General features: G+C 54.5%; 1 protein-coding gene across 1 annotated transcript in view; it reads left to right on the top strand.

Annotated features, from left to right (window-relative positions):
* The first annotated feature begins 1,202 nt into the window (after nucleotides 1-1,202).
* Nucleotides 1,203-13,918, top strand: part of IRS2 (insulin receptor substrate 2) — a 33,675-nt gene continuing 20,959 nt past the window's right edge. The window contains exon 1 of the mRNA XM_035293921.3: nucleotides 1,203-5,699. Coding sequence (XP_035149812.1) covers nucleotides 1,721-5,699 — 3,979 coding nt within the window. The 5' untranslated portion in view covers nucleotides 1,203-1,720. The remainder of the gene's footprint in view (nucleotides 5,700-13,918) is intronic.

Below are 13,918 nucleotides of genomic sequence, written 5' to 3'. Positions count from 1 at the left end.
GGCGAGGGGAGAGGACGCCCCGGTGTGGAAGGAAGAGGGGGGCTCCCGTAGCGGTGGGGGGAGAGGACGCCCCGGTGTGGAAGGAAGGGGGGGCTCCCGCAGCGGCGGGGGGAGAGGACGCCCCGGTGTGGAAGGAAGGGGGGACTCCCGCAGCGGTGGGGGGAGAGGACGCCCCTGCGGAAAGAACGGGGACTCCCGCGGGGGCTGCGTGGACGCCTGCTCGGTCTCCCGGCTCCGGGGCCGCTGGCTCGCGGGCCCGCCCTCTCTCCGGCGTAACTGAAACCGCACTTTCTCCGCCTGTCGTCCCCGCTGTCTTTCTCCCATTACCTCCCAAACCCGAATCCAACTTCCCGAGAAGCTGACAAGTGAATGGCGCCGAGGACGCCCCGGAAAGCCCCCGCGAGCGGGCGGGACCCTAGCACCCCTCCGCGCCCCTCGCAGCCCCGCTGTTCTCCAGGGAAGGGCGCTCGCAGCTCCGGATCCGGAGCGCTGGGACGAACGCGAGGCTCGCGAACCCGCGGCCGCCGGCGCCGGAACCTCCCCAAGCTCCGCGGCTGCGGGGTACCGGGACGGGGGGCTGGAACGGGGTACGGGGACGCGGAGGGGGCGCGCCCACCCCAAGCGTGTGAGCGGCCGCCCTCGCCCAAACTGGGGACCCCGCGTCCCGAGAGCACAGCCCTGTTTATCGCCCCGGCTTCCCCCGCGAGGCCTGAGCCCCCGCCGCCGGTCCGGATCCCCCGCCCCGCCCCGCGCGGCCCCGCCCAGCGCCCCCTCCCCGGCGGAAGCTCGAGCCCAATTAATTGAGTCTAAGAAGGGAGCGAACGGCCCTGCGCGCCGCGGCCAGCCCCGCCCCTCCTCCGCGTCCCTTTTCCCGCCTTGGGTGGCATCTCCTCCGCGGGCATCCAGAGCGAGCCGCTGATTAATGAGGCCGGGGCCGCCCCCACCCCGCCCGGCCGGGCCGGGGCCTCCGCTGTAGGGGGAGGGGACGGCGGGAAACGCGGCCCGGGGAGAAAGGGGGGCGGGGCGGGGGCGCGCGGCCCGCCCCCGCGAGCCGCTCACCGATTGGCCAAGCGAGCCGTCCGTCGGGGGACGCGGCGCCAATGCGGGGCGGCGGGGCGGGGCGGCAGCGCCGTGTGTGCCTGCGTAACGCCGAGTCACATGTTGTTTTGCTCTTCTTAGTTCAGTCACTCGGTGCGCGATGTGTTACTCACTGTGCGGCGGGGACCGCGACGAGCCCGGGTCGCCTTTGGCAGCGGCAGCGGCAGCAGCAGCCCCGGCGGCGGCGCGGACCCCGAGCGCCACGGCGCACCCCGGCTCCCCGGAGCGCGACGCGGCAGCAGCAGCCCCGCTGCGGCCGCGCGCGCCTTAGGCTCGGCCCCGCGGCTCAGGGACCCCGACTCCCGGCCCAGCCAGCGCGTCCCCAGGCGCCGCCCGAGAGCCAGGGAGGCAGCGGCCGCAGGCAGCCGGGCCGGGGGGCGGCCACCGCCCGCGTCGGGCATCCTCGGGAGCCCCCGGAGCGCGGAGGGCGCGGCGCCGCCGAGCGGGGCTGGCCCCCGCGGGCCTCCCCGGACCTTCCCCGCCGCCTGGGCCCGAGGGACGCGTGCTCGGGCGGGCGGCCGGGCGCAAGGGTGGGAGGGAGCCGCCCCCGCCCGCGCCCTCTCCGCCCCTCGCCCCAGCCCCTGGGCGCCGGGCCTGGGCGGCGCGGCCTGAAGCGCCCGCGATGGCGAGCCCGCCGCGGCAGGGGCCGCCCGGGCCGGCGAGCGGAGACGGCCCCAACCTCAACAACAACAACAACAACAACAACCACAGCGTGCGCAAGTGCGGCTACCTGCGCAAGCAGAAGCACGGCCACAAGCGCTTCTTCGTGCTGCGCGGGCCCGGCGCGGGCGGCGACGAGGCGACGGCGGGCGGGGGGTCGGCGCCGCAGCCGCCGCGGCTCGAGTACTACGAGAGCGAGAAGAAGTGGCGGAGCAAGGCGGGCGCACCGAAGCGGGTGATCGCGCTCGACTGCTGCCTCAACATCAACAAGCGCGCCGACGCCAAGCACAAGTACCTGATCGCCCTCTACACCAAGGACGAGTACTTCGCCGTGGCCGCAGAGAACGAGCAGGAGCAGGAGGGCTGGTACCGCGCGCTCACCGACCTGGTCAGTGAGGGCCGCGCGGCCGCCGGAGACGCGCCCCCCGCCGCCGCGCCCGCCGCCTCCTGTAGCGGCTCCCTGCCCGCAGCCCTGGGCGGCTCCGCCGGCGCCGCCGGGGCCGAGGACAACTACGGGCTGGTGGCGCCCGCCACGGCCGCCTACCGCGAGGTGTGGCAGGTGAACCTGAAGCCCAAGGGTCTGGGCCAGAGCAAGAACCTGACAGGCGTGTACCGCCTGTGCCTGTCGGCGCGCACCATCGGCTTCGTGAAGCTCAACTGCGAGCAGCCGTCGGTGACACTGCAGCTCATGAACATCCGCCGCTGCGGCCACTCGGACAGCTTCTTCTTCATCGAGGTGGGCCGCTCGGCCGTCACGGGCCCCGGCGAGCTCTGGATGCAGGCGGACGACTCGGTGGTGGCGCAGAACATCCACGAGACCATCCTGGAGGCCATGAAGGCGCTCAAGGAGCTCTTCGAGTTCCGGCCGCGCAGCAAGAGCCAGTCGTCGGGGTCGTCGGCCACGCACCCCATCAGCGTGCCCGGCGCGCGCCGCCACCACCACCTGGTCAACCTGCCCCCCAGCCAGACGGGCCTGGTGCGCCGCTCGCGCACCGACAGCCTGGCCGCCACCCCGCCGGCCGCCAAGTGCAGCTCGTGCCGGGTGCGCACCGCCAGCGAGGGCGACGGCGGCGCGGCGGCGGCGGCCGCGGGCGCGGGCGCCAGGCCGGTGTCGGTGGCCGGGAGCCCCCTGAGCCCCGGGCCGGCGCGCGCGCCCCTGAGCCGCTCGCACACCCTGAGCGGCGGCTGCGGCGGCCGCGGGAGCAAGGTGGCGCTGCTACCGGCAGGGGGCGCGCTGCAGCACAGCCGCTCCATGTCCATGCCGGTGGCGCACTCGCCGCCCGCTGCCACCAGCCCCGGCTCCCTGTCGTCCAGCAGCGGCCACGGCTCGGGCTCCTACCCACCGCTGCCGGGAGCGCACCCGCCCCTGCCGCACCCGCTGCACCACGGCCCCGGCCAGCGGCCCTCCAGCAGCAGCGCCTCCGCGTCGGGCTCCCCTAGCGACCCCGGCTTCATGTCCCTGGACGAGTACGGCTCCAGCCCCGGCGACCTGCGCGCCTTCTGCAGCCACCGGAGCAACACGCCGGAGTCCATCGCGGAGACGCCCCCGGCCCGGGACGGCGGCGGTGGTGGCGAGCTGTATGGGTACATGACTATGGACAGGCCCCTGAGCCACTGCGGCCGCCCCTACCGCAGGGTATCGGGGGACGCGGCCCAGGACCTGGACCGAGGGCTGCGCAAAAGGACCTACTCCCTGACCACGCCGGCCCGGCAGCGGCCGGTCCCCCAGCCTTCTTCTGCCTCGCTGGATGAGTACACGCTGATGCGGGCCACCTTCTCGGGCAGCGCGGGCCGCCTCTGCCCGTCCTGCCCTGCGTCCTCCCCTAAGGTGGCCTACCACCCCTACCCAGAGGACTACGGGGACATCGAGATCGGCTCCCACCGGAGCTCCAGCAGCAACTTGGGCGCAGACGACGGCTACATGCCCATGACGCCTGGCGCGGCCCTTGCGGGCAGCGGGAGAAGCAGCTGCAGGAGCGACTACATGCCCATGAGCCCCGCCAGCGTGTCCGCCCCCAAGCAGATCCTGCAGCCCAGGGCCCTCGCCGCCGCTGCCGTGCCCCCCGCGGGTCCTGCGGGCCCGGCGCCCACCTCTGCAGCCGGCAGAACCTTCGCTGTCAGCGGGGGCAGCTACAAGGTTAGCTCGCCCGCGGAGAGCTCGCCCGAGGACAGCGGGTACATGCGCATGTGGTGCGGCTCCAAGCTGCCCATGGAGCAGGCGGATGGCAAACTGCTGCCCAACGGGGACTACCTCAACATGTCCCCCGGCGACGCAGGCACCCCGCCGGACCTCTTCTCCGCGGCCCTGCACGCCGGCGGCGAGCCGCTTAGGGGCGTCCCAGGCTGCTGCTACAGCACTTTGCCGCGCTCCTACAAGGCGTCCTACACGTGCGGCGGCGACAGCGACCAGTACGTGCTCATGAGCTCCCCCGTGGGGCGCATCCTGGAGGAGGAGCGGCTGGAGCCTCAGGCCACGCCGGGGGCCGGCCCCACGCAGCCTCCTCACCCACTAGTGCCTTTGCCCCCGCGGCCTGGCAGCGGCCGCCCCGATGGCTTCCTGGGCCAGCGCGGGCGGGCAGTGCGGCCCACGCGCCTGTCCCTGGAGGGGCTGCCCAGCCTGCCCAGCATGCACGAGTATCCCCTGCCTCCGGAGCCCAAGAGCCCCGGCGAGTACATCAACATCGACTTCGGCGAGCCGGGCACCCGCCTGTCTCCGCCCGCGCCTCCCCTGCTGGCCTCCGCGGCCTCGTCGTCTTCGCTGTTGTCCGCCAGCAGTCCAGCCTCGTCGCTGGGCTCAGGCACCCCGGGCACCAGCAGCGACAGCCGGCAGCGCTCCCCGCTCTCCGACTACATGAACCTCGACTTCAGCTCCCCCAAGTCTCCCAAGCCGGGTACCCGGAGCGGCCACCCCGTGGGCTCCCTGGACGCTCTCCTGTCCCCCGAGGGCTCCTCCCCGTACCCGCCGCTGCCCCCGCGCCCGCCTGCGTCCCCATCCTTGTCGCTGCAGCTGCCACCGCCGCCACCACCCCCGGGGGAGCTGTACCGCCTGCCCCCCGCTTTGGCCACCACCACCGCTGCCACCGCCACCCAGGGCCCGGGCGCCGCCTCGTCGACGTCCTCGGAGACCGGGGACAATGGTGACTACACGGAGATGGCGTTCGGCGTGGCCGCCACGCCGCCGCAGCCCATCGCAGCCCCCCCGAAGCCGGAAGCCGCTCGCGTGGCCAGCCCGACGGCGGGCGTGAAGAGGCTGAGCCTCATGGAGCAGGTGTCCGGGGTGGAGGCTTTCCTGCAGGCCGGCCAGCCCCCTGACCCCCACCGCGGTGCCAAAGTCATCCGCGCGGATCCGCAGGGCGGCCGCCGCCGCCACAGCTCCGAGACCTTCTCTTCCACCACGACGGTCACCCCCGTGTCCCCGTCCTTCGCCCACAACCCCAAGCGCCACAACTCGGCCTCCGTGGAAAACGTGTCTCTCAGGAAAAGCAGCGAGGGCGGCATGGGCGGCGGCCCTGGAGGGAGCGAGGAGCCGCCCACTTCCCCCCGACAGGTGCAGCCGGTGCCCCCCTCGGCCCCACAGGGCCGGCCGTGGACCCCGGGCCAGCCTGGGGGCTTAGTGGGCTGTCCTGGGAGCAGCGGCTCCCCAATGCGCAGGGAGACCTCTGCCGGCTTCCAGAACGGCCTCAACTACATCGCCATCGACGTGAGGGAGGAACCCGGGACGTCACCGCAGCCGCAGCCTCCACCGCCGCAGCTCCCGCAGCCGGGAGACAAGAGCTCCTGGGGCCGGACCCGAAGCCTCGGGGGTCTTATCAGCGCCGTGGGTGTCAGCAGCGCGGGCGGCGGGTGCGGGGGGCCGGGTCCCGGAACCCTGCCCCCTGCTAACACGTACGCCAGCATCGACTTTTTGTCCCACCACTTAAAGGAGGCCACCATCGTGAAAGGTGAGGCCCTTTGCCTTGGCATCTGTGGGAAGGAGGGGTGGGGCAGCGGGTGGGGGGCCCCTTGGGTTTCACGGCTCTCACTTCTTGGGGACTTTGACCCAAAAGCCATCAGCCTGACTCTGGCCCTTGTTTTGTTTTTCCATGGGCTACCTTGTTCTCTAACTTAAGAGAATTTCCAGGAACACTCAACTCGTCTTTGAGTTGCAAGTGACGTTTTCTGCGTGGGAGGGAAGTGATTTTTTTTGAGGCCCCACCCATTCACCCATTCTGTGCGCTCCACAGTCCCCCGTCCCTTCATACAGTAGAAGATCTCTCAGACCAGCGGCCCTGGAGGCCGCGGCTCACCCGGCTGTCTTCCTCTGGGTACCTGGGTCCGTTCTTCGGGGAGGACCTGCGGGTCCACACCGCTGCCCCCAGCCACAGCCTGCACCTTTCCCTATGCTTCTGGAGCCGTGCTCCTCCTGATTCTTGGTGAGCCTGGAGGTTCAGACCTGAAAGTCATTTAAGAAATGAGCATCCATTTTGGTGGCTGCTAACGGCCACAGTTAACCGTTTGAATTTGACACATCCACTGCAGGAGCTTTTCCATCGGAGGCATTATTTTTCTCTTGAGGGGTGACACGGTGGGCTGCATAAGCACAGCCTAATAATGCAGTGGTGTTCTACCTGAGCATACGTGCGAGTTACCTGGGGGCTTTGCTGAAACAGGGATCTCCTGCTTGGGTTAACCCCGCAGCTTCTGATGTTGTAGCTTTGGGGCGGGGCTCAGGCTCTGCATTTCTAGTGAGTCTCTACGCAGGGCTGATGCTGCTGGCCGCGGGGACAACTCTCTGAGGACACTGTCCCAGGGGAGACTCACCTGGGGAGGAATGAAAAATTGCCTGTTGGGCCTCACCCCAGACACATTCAGGCAAAACATGAGATGGCTGTGAGGCAGGGAGGGCATTTTTCAGTTGTCTGGATGATCTGAGTGTGTAGCCAGGATTTAGAACCAGTGCTTTGGAGAAGACAAGGGAAAGACAAAAAACACAGGTCTTCTCAAGAACGATGGGATAGGAGGGTGCCTGGTATTGTTCTTGTCGTTCTCATCAAATATCCATGAGGAGAGAGAGCTGGGCTGACTTTGCAGCTGGTGGTGCATTCTGGCTGTGTAAACTTTGAATGGTCCTTGGGATGGGGGCGATGAAAGGGAAAGGTGAATGTTCAGTTTCAGAGCGTTTATTTCATTTTGTAGCTGTTTTCTTTGTAGGGCTCCTAGCAGGATGGAGGCTTTGTGGGAACAGTGAAACATACAGCAACAAATAGTGTTATTTAGATTTTGGACTAGATGTGAGCCTAAGGTTTAAGCAGTCTTCAAGGGTCATAAGATGAGGATCAAAGTGGGATTCCCAGCCTTTTGCTCCTAAATAGACCAGTTTAATGCTATCCAAATCTAATATCTGTTTTATAGTGTATTTAGAACTGTTGGTCCATGGGATTTGAAATTATAGCTGTGGGGTGAATCTCCTGTTATGCTAGTGAAATAGAGGAAAGGCGATTTCCTTTATTAAAACCATAGACTGGAAGATGAAAAAAGTCACAGAGAATTGTCAGGAGTGCTGTGCTTCAGCATCCAGTTAAATCCTTGGAAGTTGCCAGAACGTGTCCCGTGAACAGCGGTTCTCAGCTGAAGGTCACTTCGGTTGGGTTAAACACTATTGCGAGTGTGTCAGTTGAAGGATTAGCTGCCTTATGAGACACAGACCGTTATAAACACAGCAGCAGCAGTATAATTGAGTGGAGAAACACACACGTTCATGAAGTGTACAAATGGATATATGCTGGAGTGAACATGAAAGCGGCTGCGTCTTGCCTGAATCTGATTCTCATCAGAAAAGCAGCCTGAGAACATGACACCTTTTCCTGCTTTCAGTGGAGTCGGTGGGACAAACCTGGACTGGGTGGAGGTGGGGCCCCGGCCGTGGGCTCTGCCATAGCAGCAGATGTGAGCTGTAATTTGTGTCTACAGGCCTGGAGGGACTCAAGGCCTTTCTGATCAAGTTGATACATTCAGAATTGGAATCCAAATAGGAGATAATGCCCTTTTGAGACTAGTGAAAATTTTGAACTCTAAGAGATAAGTTTATTTAGAGACTGGATTGAGTTTTTAAGATTTCCCACCAGCATAAAATTCCTTTCAGTCCATATGATTCTCGATTCTGAAGTACAAACGACTGTGTGTATTCTGTGGCTGCTGAACAGAGATGGGAGATCATTGGGGCTGCTGTTTGTCCAAGTTTGTGTGGGTATCAGGGTGAACCCTCTTCTAAGAAGTAAAAGGACTCCTTTAAATCAAAATAGATAACTGTAGTCAGTCTGCTACGCCAAAACAACATTTTGAAGACAGCAATACCTGCCCCATTGGGTTTCTAGTAAACTAAATTGAACACAGAGAACAGGAGAACAGGAAAGGCTAGTCACCTTGGTCCACGTTGGGCCAAAGTTGTGGTCTGTTGAGACAGAAAGGAAACATTTACAAACTTGGGACGAACATCCACTTTTATTTAGCTCACACATACACTAGAAATGTGTTTGTGGTGCTCATGAATACAGAGTTCATAGTGGTAGATAAGCGTCCTTTGAGGAAATGATTTGTAGAAGGCAGACTTGCAAAGCATGTCTTTGAAGATGAAATAGAGAAAGCACTTCCTGGGCAGCCCCCTGCCCTGCCTGGCTCTTAGAAGTGGCCTGTGTTTCCACGCTGAGCTTCTTGTGTTCTGCGTGGGACGACATCATTAGTGATGCTGATGCATAATAATCTGGGGTTACTTGGGTAATGTTTGCTATTTGCATAAGTGGCAGCGGAGAGGTAAGAGTCCAGCCCTGTCTGGCAGTTGTTTACAATGGAATTGTGAATAGGGTGGGTCTCAGTGCAACAGCCAATTACAAAGTATATCTCAGGTACCTCTGTTTTTGTTAGTCCGGAGCAAACTCTAAATTGTGCATCTTACTTGAGGGCAAGTGAAGGTTACTTATCATGCTTTTTTGGTGTGTGTACTTGTGGAAAACTCTAACCAGTCTGTTAGGTTTTGTTGTTTTTTGGGAATTGGAAATATGCTACTGAATTTCCTGTGCTTTAAAACTGATTTTTAAAATTAACGCTATATGTTTTTGTGTTAGGATGGTAGATTGGTGAACACCATAAAGTATGCTGTTTTAGTGTTCCTCTATAGTGGGATTTTATTCTAAAAATGGCATATATATATATATGTGTGTGTGTGTATGAAACAGGTTAGTTAAGAATTACCACTGAAAGTATCCATATTTAAATTTTGTTTAATACAAGGACTATCAATTCTTATCCTATGGTGAAAGAATGATGAGACATGTTTCCAAACTGACAATAAAACCATAATTTATGTTGAAAAAGTTTGCCTTTTGAAGTCATAAAGGAGAGAATTTTCCTAAATTCAGAAATCCAGTGAGTGATTGGCAAACCTCACAAGCGCTGTGTTTGCTGTGGCAGGTGCTGGTTTGCTTTAGTTGGCTGGCTCTGGCCGCAATAAGATAATACTGTGTGCACTGCTCCCACTCTAGTCACAAGAGCGGACAACCAAGGTGCTAATGAAAACACACACGGGCTTCCGTGAATGAAAGTCACATGACTTACTCTGTTTCTTTTATTGAAAGAGAAACCTTTACAAAAATAGTACTTCATAGAAGGAAGCATAGTATGTGGAACACTAAACCAGGAATCAGGAAACCAGGTTTCTAGTTGCTGATCTTAATGAGTCATTGTGTGACTATGGGCAAGCCACTTAATCCTTCCTTCTCACTTTCCCTGTCTGTAAAATGGGGGTAATTATAATCCTCCCCTTTCTGTGTCACAAGCTGGAAGGTAAATGAGATCATAAACATCAAGAGTGTTTTAAGGTCTTCTAAAGGAAGATGCTAATAAATCCAATTGTTGATACTTACTGCTTTGAAACCATGAATGTATACAGGAGAGACAGTTTTATAAGTGGGTGCCCTTAAATTGAAACAGACAGTAACAGAGTAGTCTGAAAATGGAGCCAGTACCTTAGAAAATGCTACCTTTGCTGCTTCATTGCTGGTTCCACTCCAGTCTCCCCACAGCCATTGTTTTCCCCCTTTATTTAACTTAAGATCTGTTCTTAGATATTTAGGGACAGATTGTAACAAAGTGCTGTTCTAAATTACATAGTAGAGTAACAGGGAAAACGGTATGGTAATCCTGAAACTATATGGAGACTGAATTTCCGATTACCTTTTAGAACTTGTTTATGTATTAAGAGATGTTGACAAGGTGAAACTGCATAATTCGAATATGCATTTTTTTTTTTTTTTGAGACGGAGTTTCACTCTTGTTACCCAGGCTGGAGTGCAATGGCGAGATCTCGGCTCACCGCAACCTCCGCCTCCTGGGTTCAGGCAATTCTCCTGCCTCAGCCTCCTGAGTAGCTGGGATTATGGGCAGGTGCCACCATGTCTAGCTAATTTTTTGTATTTTTAGTAGAGACGGGGTTTCACCATGTTGACCAGGATGGTCTCGATTTCTTGACCTCGTGATCCACCGGCCTCGGCCTCCCAAAGTGCTGGGATTACAGGCGTGAGCCACCGCGCCTGGCCTCGAATACACATTTTAAGAATCGTCTCTTACTGCCGAACTCATTGAAAGAAAAACAGAACCCTGCAGTTGTTTACTCGTTGTTTAGTCTGGGGTTTCATTCTTTGGGATTGATTTAATTAGGGTAGTCATTCTGCAGTTTTAGAAAATATGTGATTCTTTTGTTTTTCTACCCCCCCCGCAAAAAAAATCTTAGTAGAGAATTGATGCTTTATTTTCTTTAGAAGTATCAGTATTTAAAATGAGGCTCTTTTTTTCTGAAGAGAAGAACTTGCAGAAGTTTTAGTAACAGTGTGAGTATAATGGGTTTTCTGTTAAAATTCCCACGAATGCATTTTCTTTAGAAGCATAGTTCTAAGAGCCAGCCAGTTTTGGTATCAGATTTGGCAAGGAGAAAGGGTTTTTGTTTGTTTGTTTGTTTTGGGTTTTTTGTGGGGGGAGTAGCATAGAATCAAGTGTTCCCATTTCACCTTAGAAACTTACGGGAAATGTAACTTCATTCTTTTATCTGCATTACCAATTAAAGTAAGGAAAACCGTGTGAAGCAAATAGGGGTGGGTTCTGTGTTGAATTTCTCTAGTACAGATGACAGCAAAATGAATATTCCTATACAAGATGAACAAAGCATTTTAATATTGGTATTTTCATGAACAAATGAAAACAAAATTTTCTGAATGTTCAAAAGTATTGGTTATAAACATATTAACTGTCAGATCATGATTGTTGTGAAAATAATGCTATCCAAGTTTAGATAGGGACATTCTATATTTGGTTTGAGTGGGTTCTTCAAGATTGCAGTGGTTACTCTGACTCATTTAAGGTAGATTATTGTTCACGGAGTTCAGAGTTAGACTTTTCTGAAGAAAACTGGTGAAGTCATTTGGCATGAAGGAGATGATGAGGATGATGAATGCTACTGATTTCAATTTCTTTCATGATAGCTACAGAGACTTACATTAACTGGGTGCTAAGATAAAATGCATAGGTGCAGGTTAGTGTATAGAGGGTGGGAGTATATGTTGTATACCAACATTCTGCTCTGTGGGTGTAAAAAAAATGCAAGATACTTCTCTGTGCCACAGCTTTCTTCCTTTAGTGAATTCATTACGTAAGAATTCTGTAATAGATTGGATTCAAACTTACAGGTTGCATGTTTACAAATGAGAAAATAGTCAATTTGGTGTTTCTGATTAATTTTCTATTAGACTAGAAAAATACTAAATTTGTATAGAGTCACTTTTATGTGTCCAAAGACACTGTAAAACTTGAATGGATAAAGGTGAAGCCTTGCAAACTTCGTTCAGTTTTCTTATGTCATGTATGATATCTATATACACAAACAAGGTTTATAAAATATTCCTTGCTTACTGTGTTTTTACTAAAATTTGGAATATTTGGTCAGCTATTTTGACCCATAATATGTTTTTCAAAGATAAGTAATCGCATGCATTGCACTCTGTAAATGGTGGGTCTTTTAATATTCATTTTAAAGAGTATTGGGTTTTCCAGAAATAAATATTTGGGGCTGGTGTGTGTGTGTGTGTGTGTGTGTGTGTGTATGTGTGTGGTTCCATAATATCTTATCCAGTCATGCTCCAAGAGGCTCCATGTGATTTTTTTTCCGTAACTGAAATTCAAGCATTAATGATGTGTTTTCTGTTCATGTTGAAACTTTATAATTTAATCATAGTCTACTGTTACTTTAACCCTATGCAATTGATACAAATACTTGAGTCAGTTATGGTGTGTTATGAAATTTCAATTGTTTTCATTGCATAAAAACAGATATTATGATAGAGTTCATTATGCTATGTGATTTTTTTTTTAACCTTAAAATTCTGTTACACTATGAGATTTTGTTACATCAAAATCATGACTCACTCTTGGCTGGGCGCAGTGGCTCACGCCTGTAATCCCAGCACTTTGGGAGACCAAGGTAGGCGGATCACCTGAGGTCAGGAGTTTGAGATCAGCCTGGCCGACATGTTGAAACCCCATCTCTACTAAAAATACAAAAATTGGTGGGGCATGGTGTCGTGTGCCTGTAATCCCAGATACTCAGGAGGCTGAGATAGGAGAATCGCTTGAACCAGGGAGGCGGTCATTGTAGTGAGCCAAGATTGCACCACTGCACTCCAGCCTGGGCAACAAAGAGCAAAACTCCACCTCAAATAAAGAAAGAAAGAAAGAAAAGAAAAGAATGACTCATTGTTTTGCATGGTATTAATGTAGAATCTTTAGTATTTAATAATATGATATAGTGTTTTCTCTATGCATTCTGTAGACTTAAATAAGTCGATCTTTTGCCTCCAAACCATAAGTGTAACAGGTAATCCTAGAACTTGGTACACAACTGGTAACTGAAGATTTTGAAAAAACGTTGTCGAAGTTGACTCTAATGACAGTGTACCATTATTGGGATCAATATTGACAGATAATTGCCTGCCCCTCTCCTCTTTAGGTAAAAGTGTAAAATTCAAAAAGTGTTTTTCGTCCCTTTATAGTGTTAGGACATTTTCTTGTACATAGTATTATATAATATTCAAAAAAATCCTTGGCGTAGGAGAGCCACCATGAACCCCGTTTTCTGGAATCAAGAACCCACAGCATGGAGAGGACACATGACTTGCCCAAGATCTCTGAGCCAAAAGGAGAAGGAGTGTCAGGTTCAACCTCATAGCATCTTAGTATCTCTAGCTCAGTTCTCTTATGTCATATTGTCTGCTTGGAAAGCTCACATGCAATAATTACATTGGGATTTTATTCTAGACCCTTACCTCAAGCAACATTCAAGTTAATATTTTGCTGGAGTGATAGTTACTTATATCTTCCCTCTGTCCCTTTTTCTTCCACTTGGTATCAATTCACAGTAAAATGGGGACAATTGAGGAGGAAGACTAGACATTGTAGGAAAGCCCTCTCTTTATTTTAATCAGGTTTTATATCCTCCGGTTTGCAGAGTCTAGGATTTGATACTGCTTTCAGGGCTGTCGTGTTGCTAGTGGATTTTAGAATTGACAGTCAAGTTGGTGGTGGATCTGTTCCGGAAACTCCCATCATGCTCCCTGGACCTCTAGGTGTGTTGACAAAGTGGAAAACTTAGATTCCCCTGACTGTCTTTGATTATATCTTAGTAAAACAAACTGTGTATGATACTTGGGAAGATACCTCCCCACCGCTACCTCCATCAAATACTTTAAAACTCTTGCAATTCAGGTGGCAACAATTAGAAAAATATACACGAGGGTGTTTTGAGAATAAAGAGTTGAGAACTGTTGATATAATGTAACTTACTTATTTTAAGGTTGTGAAAACAGGTTGTGGGAGGTCGGGAGTCTTAGTCAAGGTCACTGATTTAATTGGTGGCAGAGTTGTTTGTAGATATCATCAAGAAAGAATAGGAGAATGTGATACAAACAATGACACATCTCAGTTGATTCTTTGTATACTGATGAATAACTTTCTCCCGGGATGCACCTGTGCTCCTTAGGTCAACTTAGTATTTGTAGAAGTGACATTAGTCTTTTTACCTTGGACCATTTTAGTAAGTTGCTTCATACATAGACTAAAAGATACCCTGAAAGACAGAAAT

The sequence above is a fragment of the Callithrix jacchus genome, chromosome 1 (assembly GCF_049354715.1).
Source record: "Callithrix jacchus isolate 240 chromosome 1, calJac240_pri, whole genome shotgun sequence".
Lineage (NCBI taxonomy): Eukaryota > Metazoa > Chordata > Mammalia > Primates > Cebidae > Callithrix > Callithrix jacchus.
The sequence above is the reverse complement of the archived record's forward strand: the minus strand, read 5'-3'. Positions and strand labels throughout refer to the sequence as shown.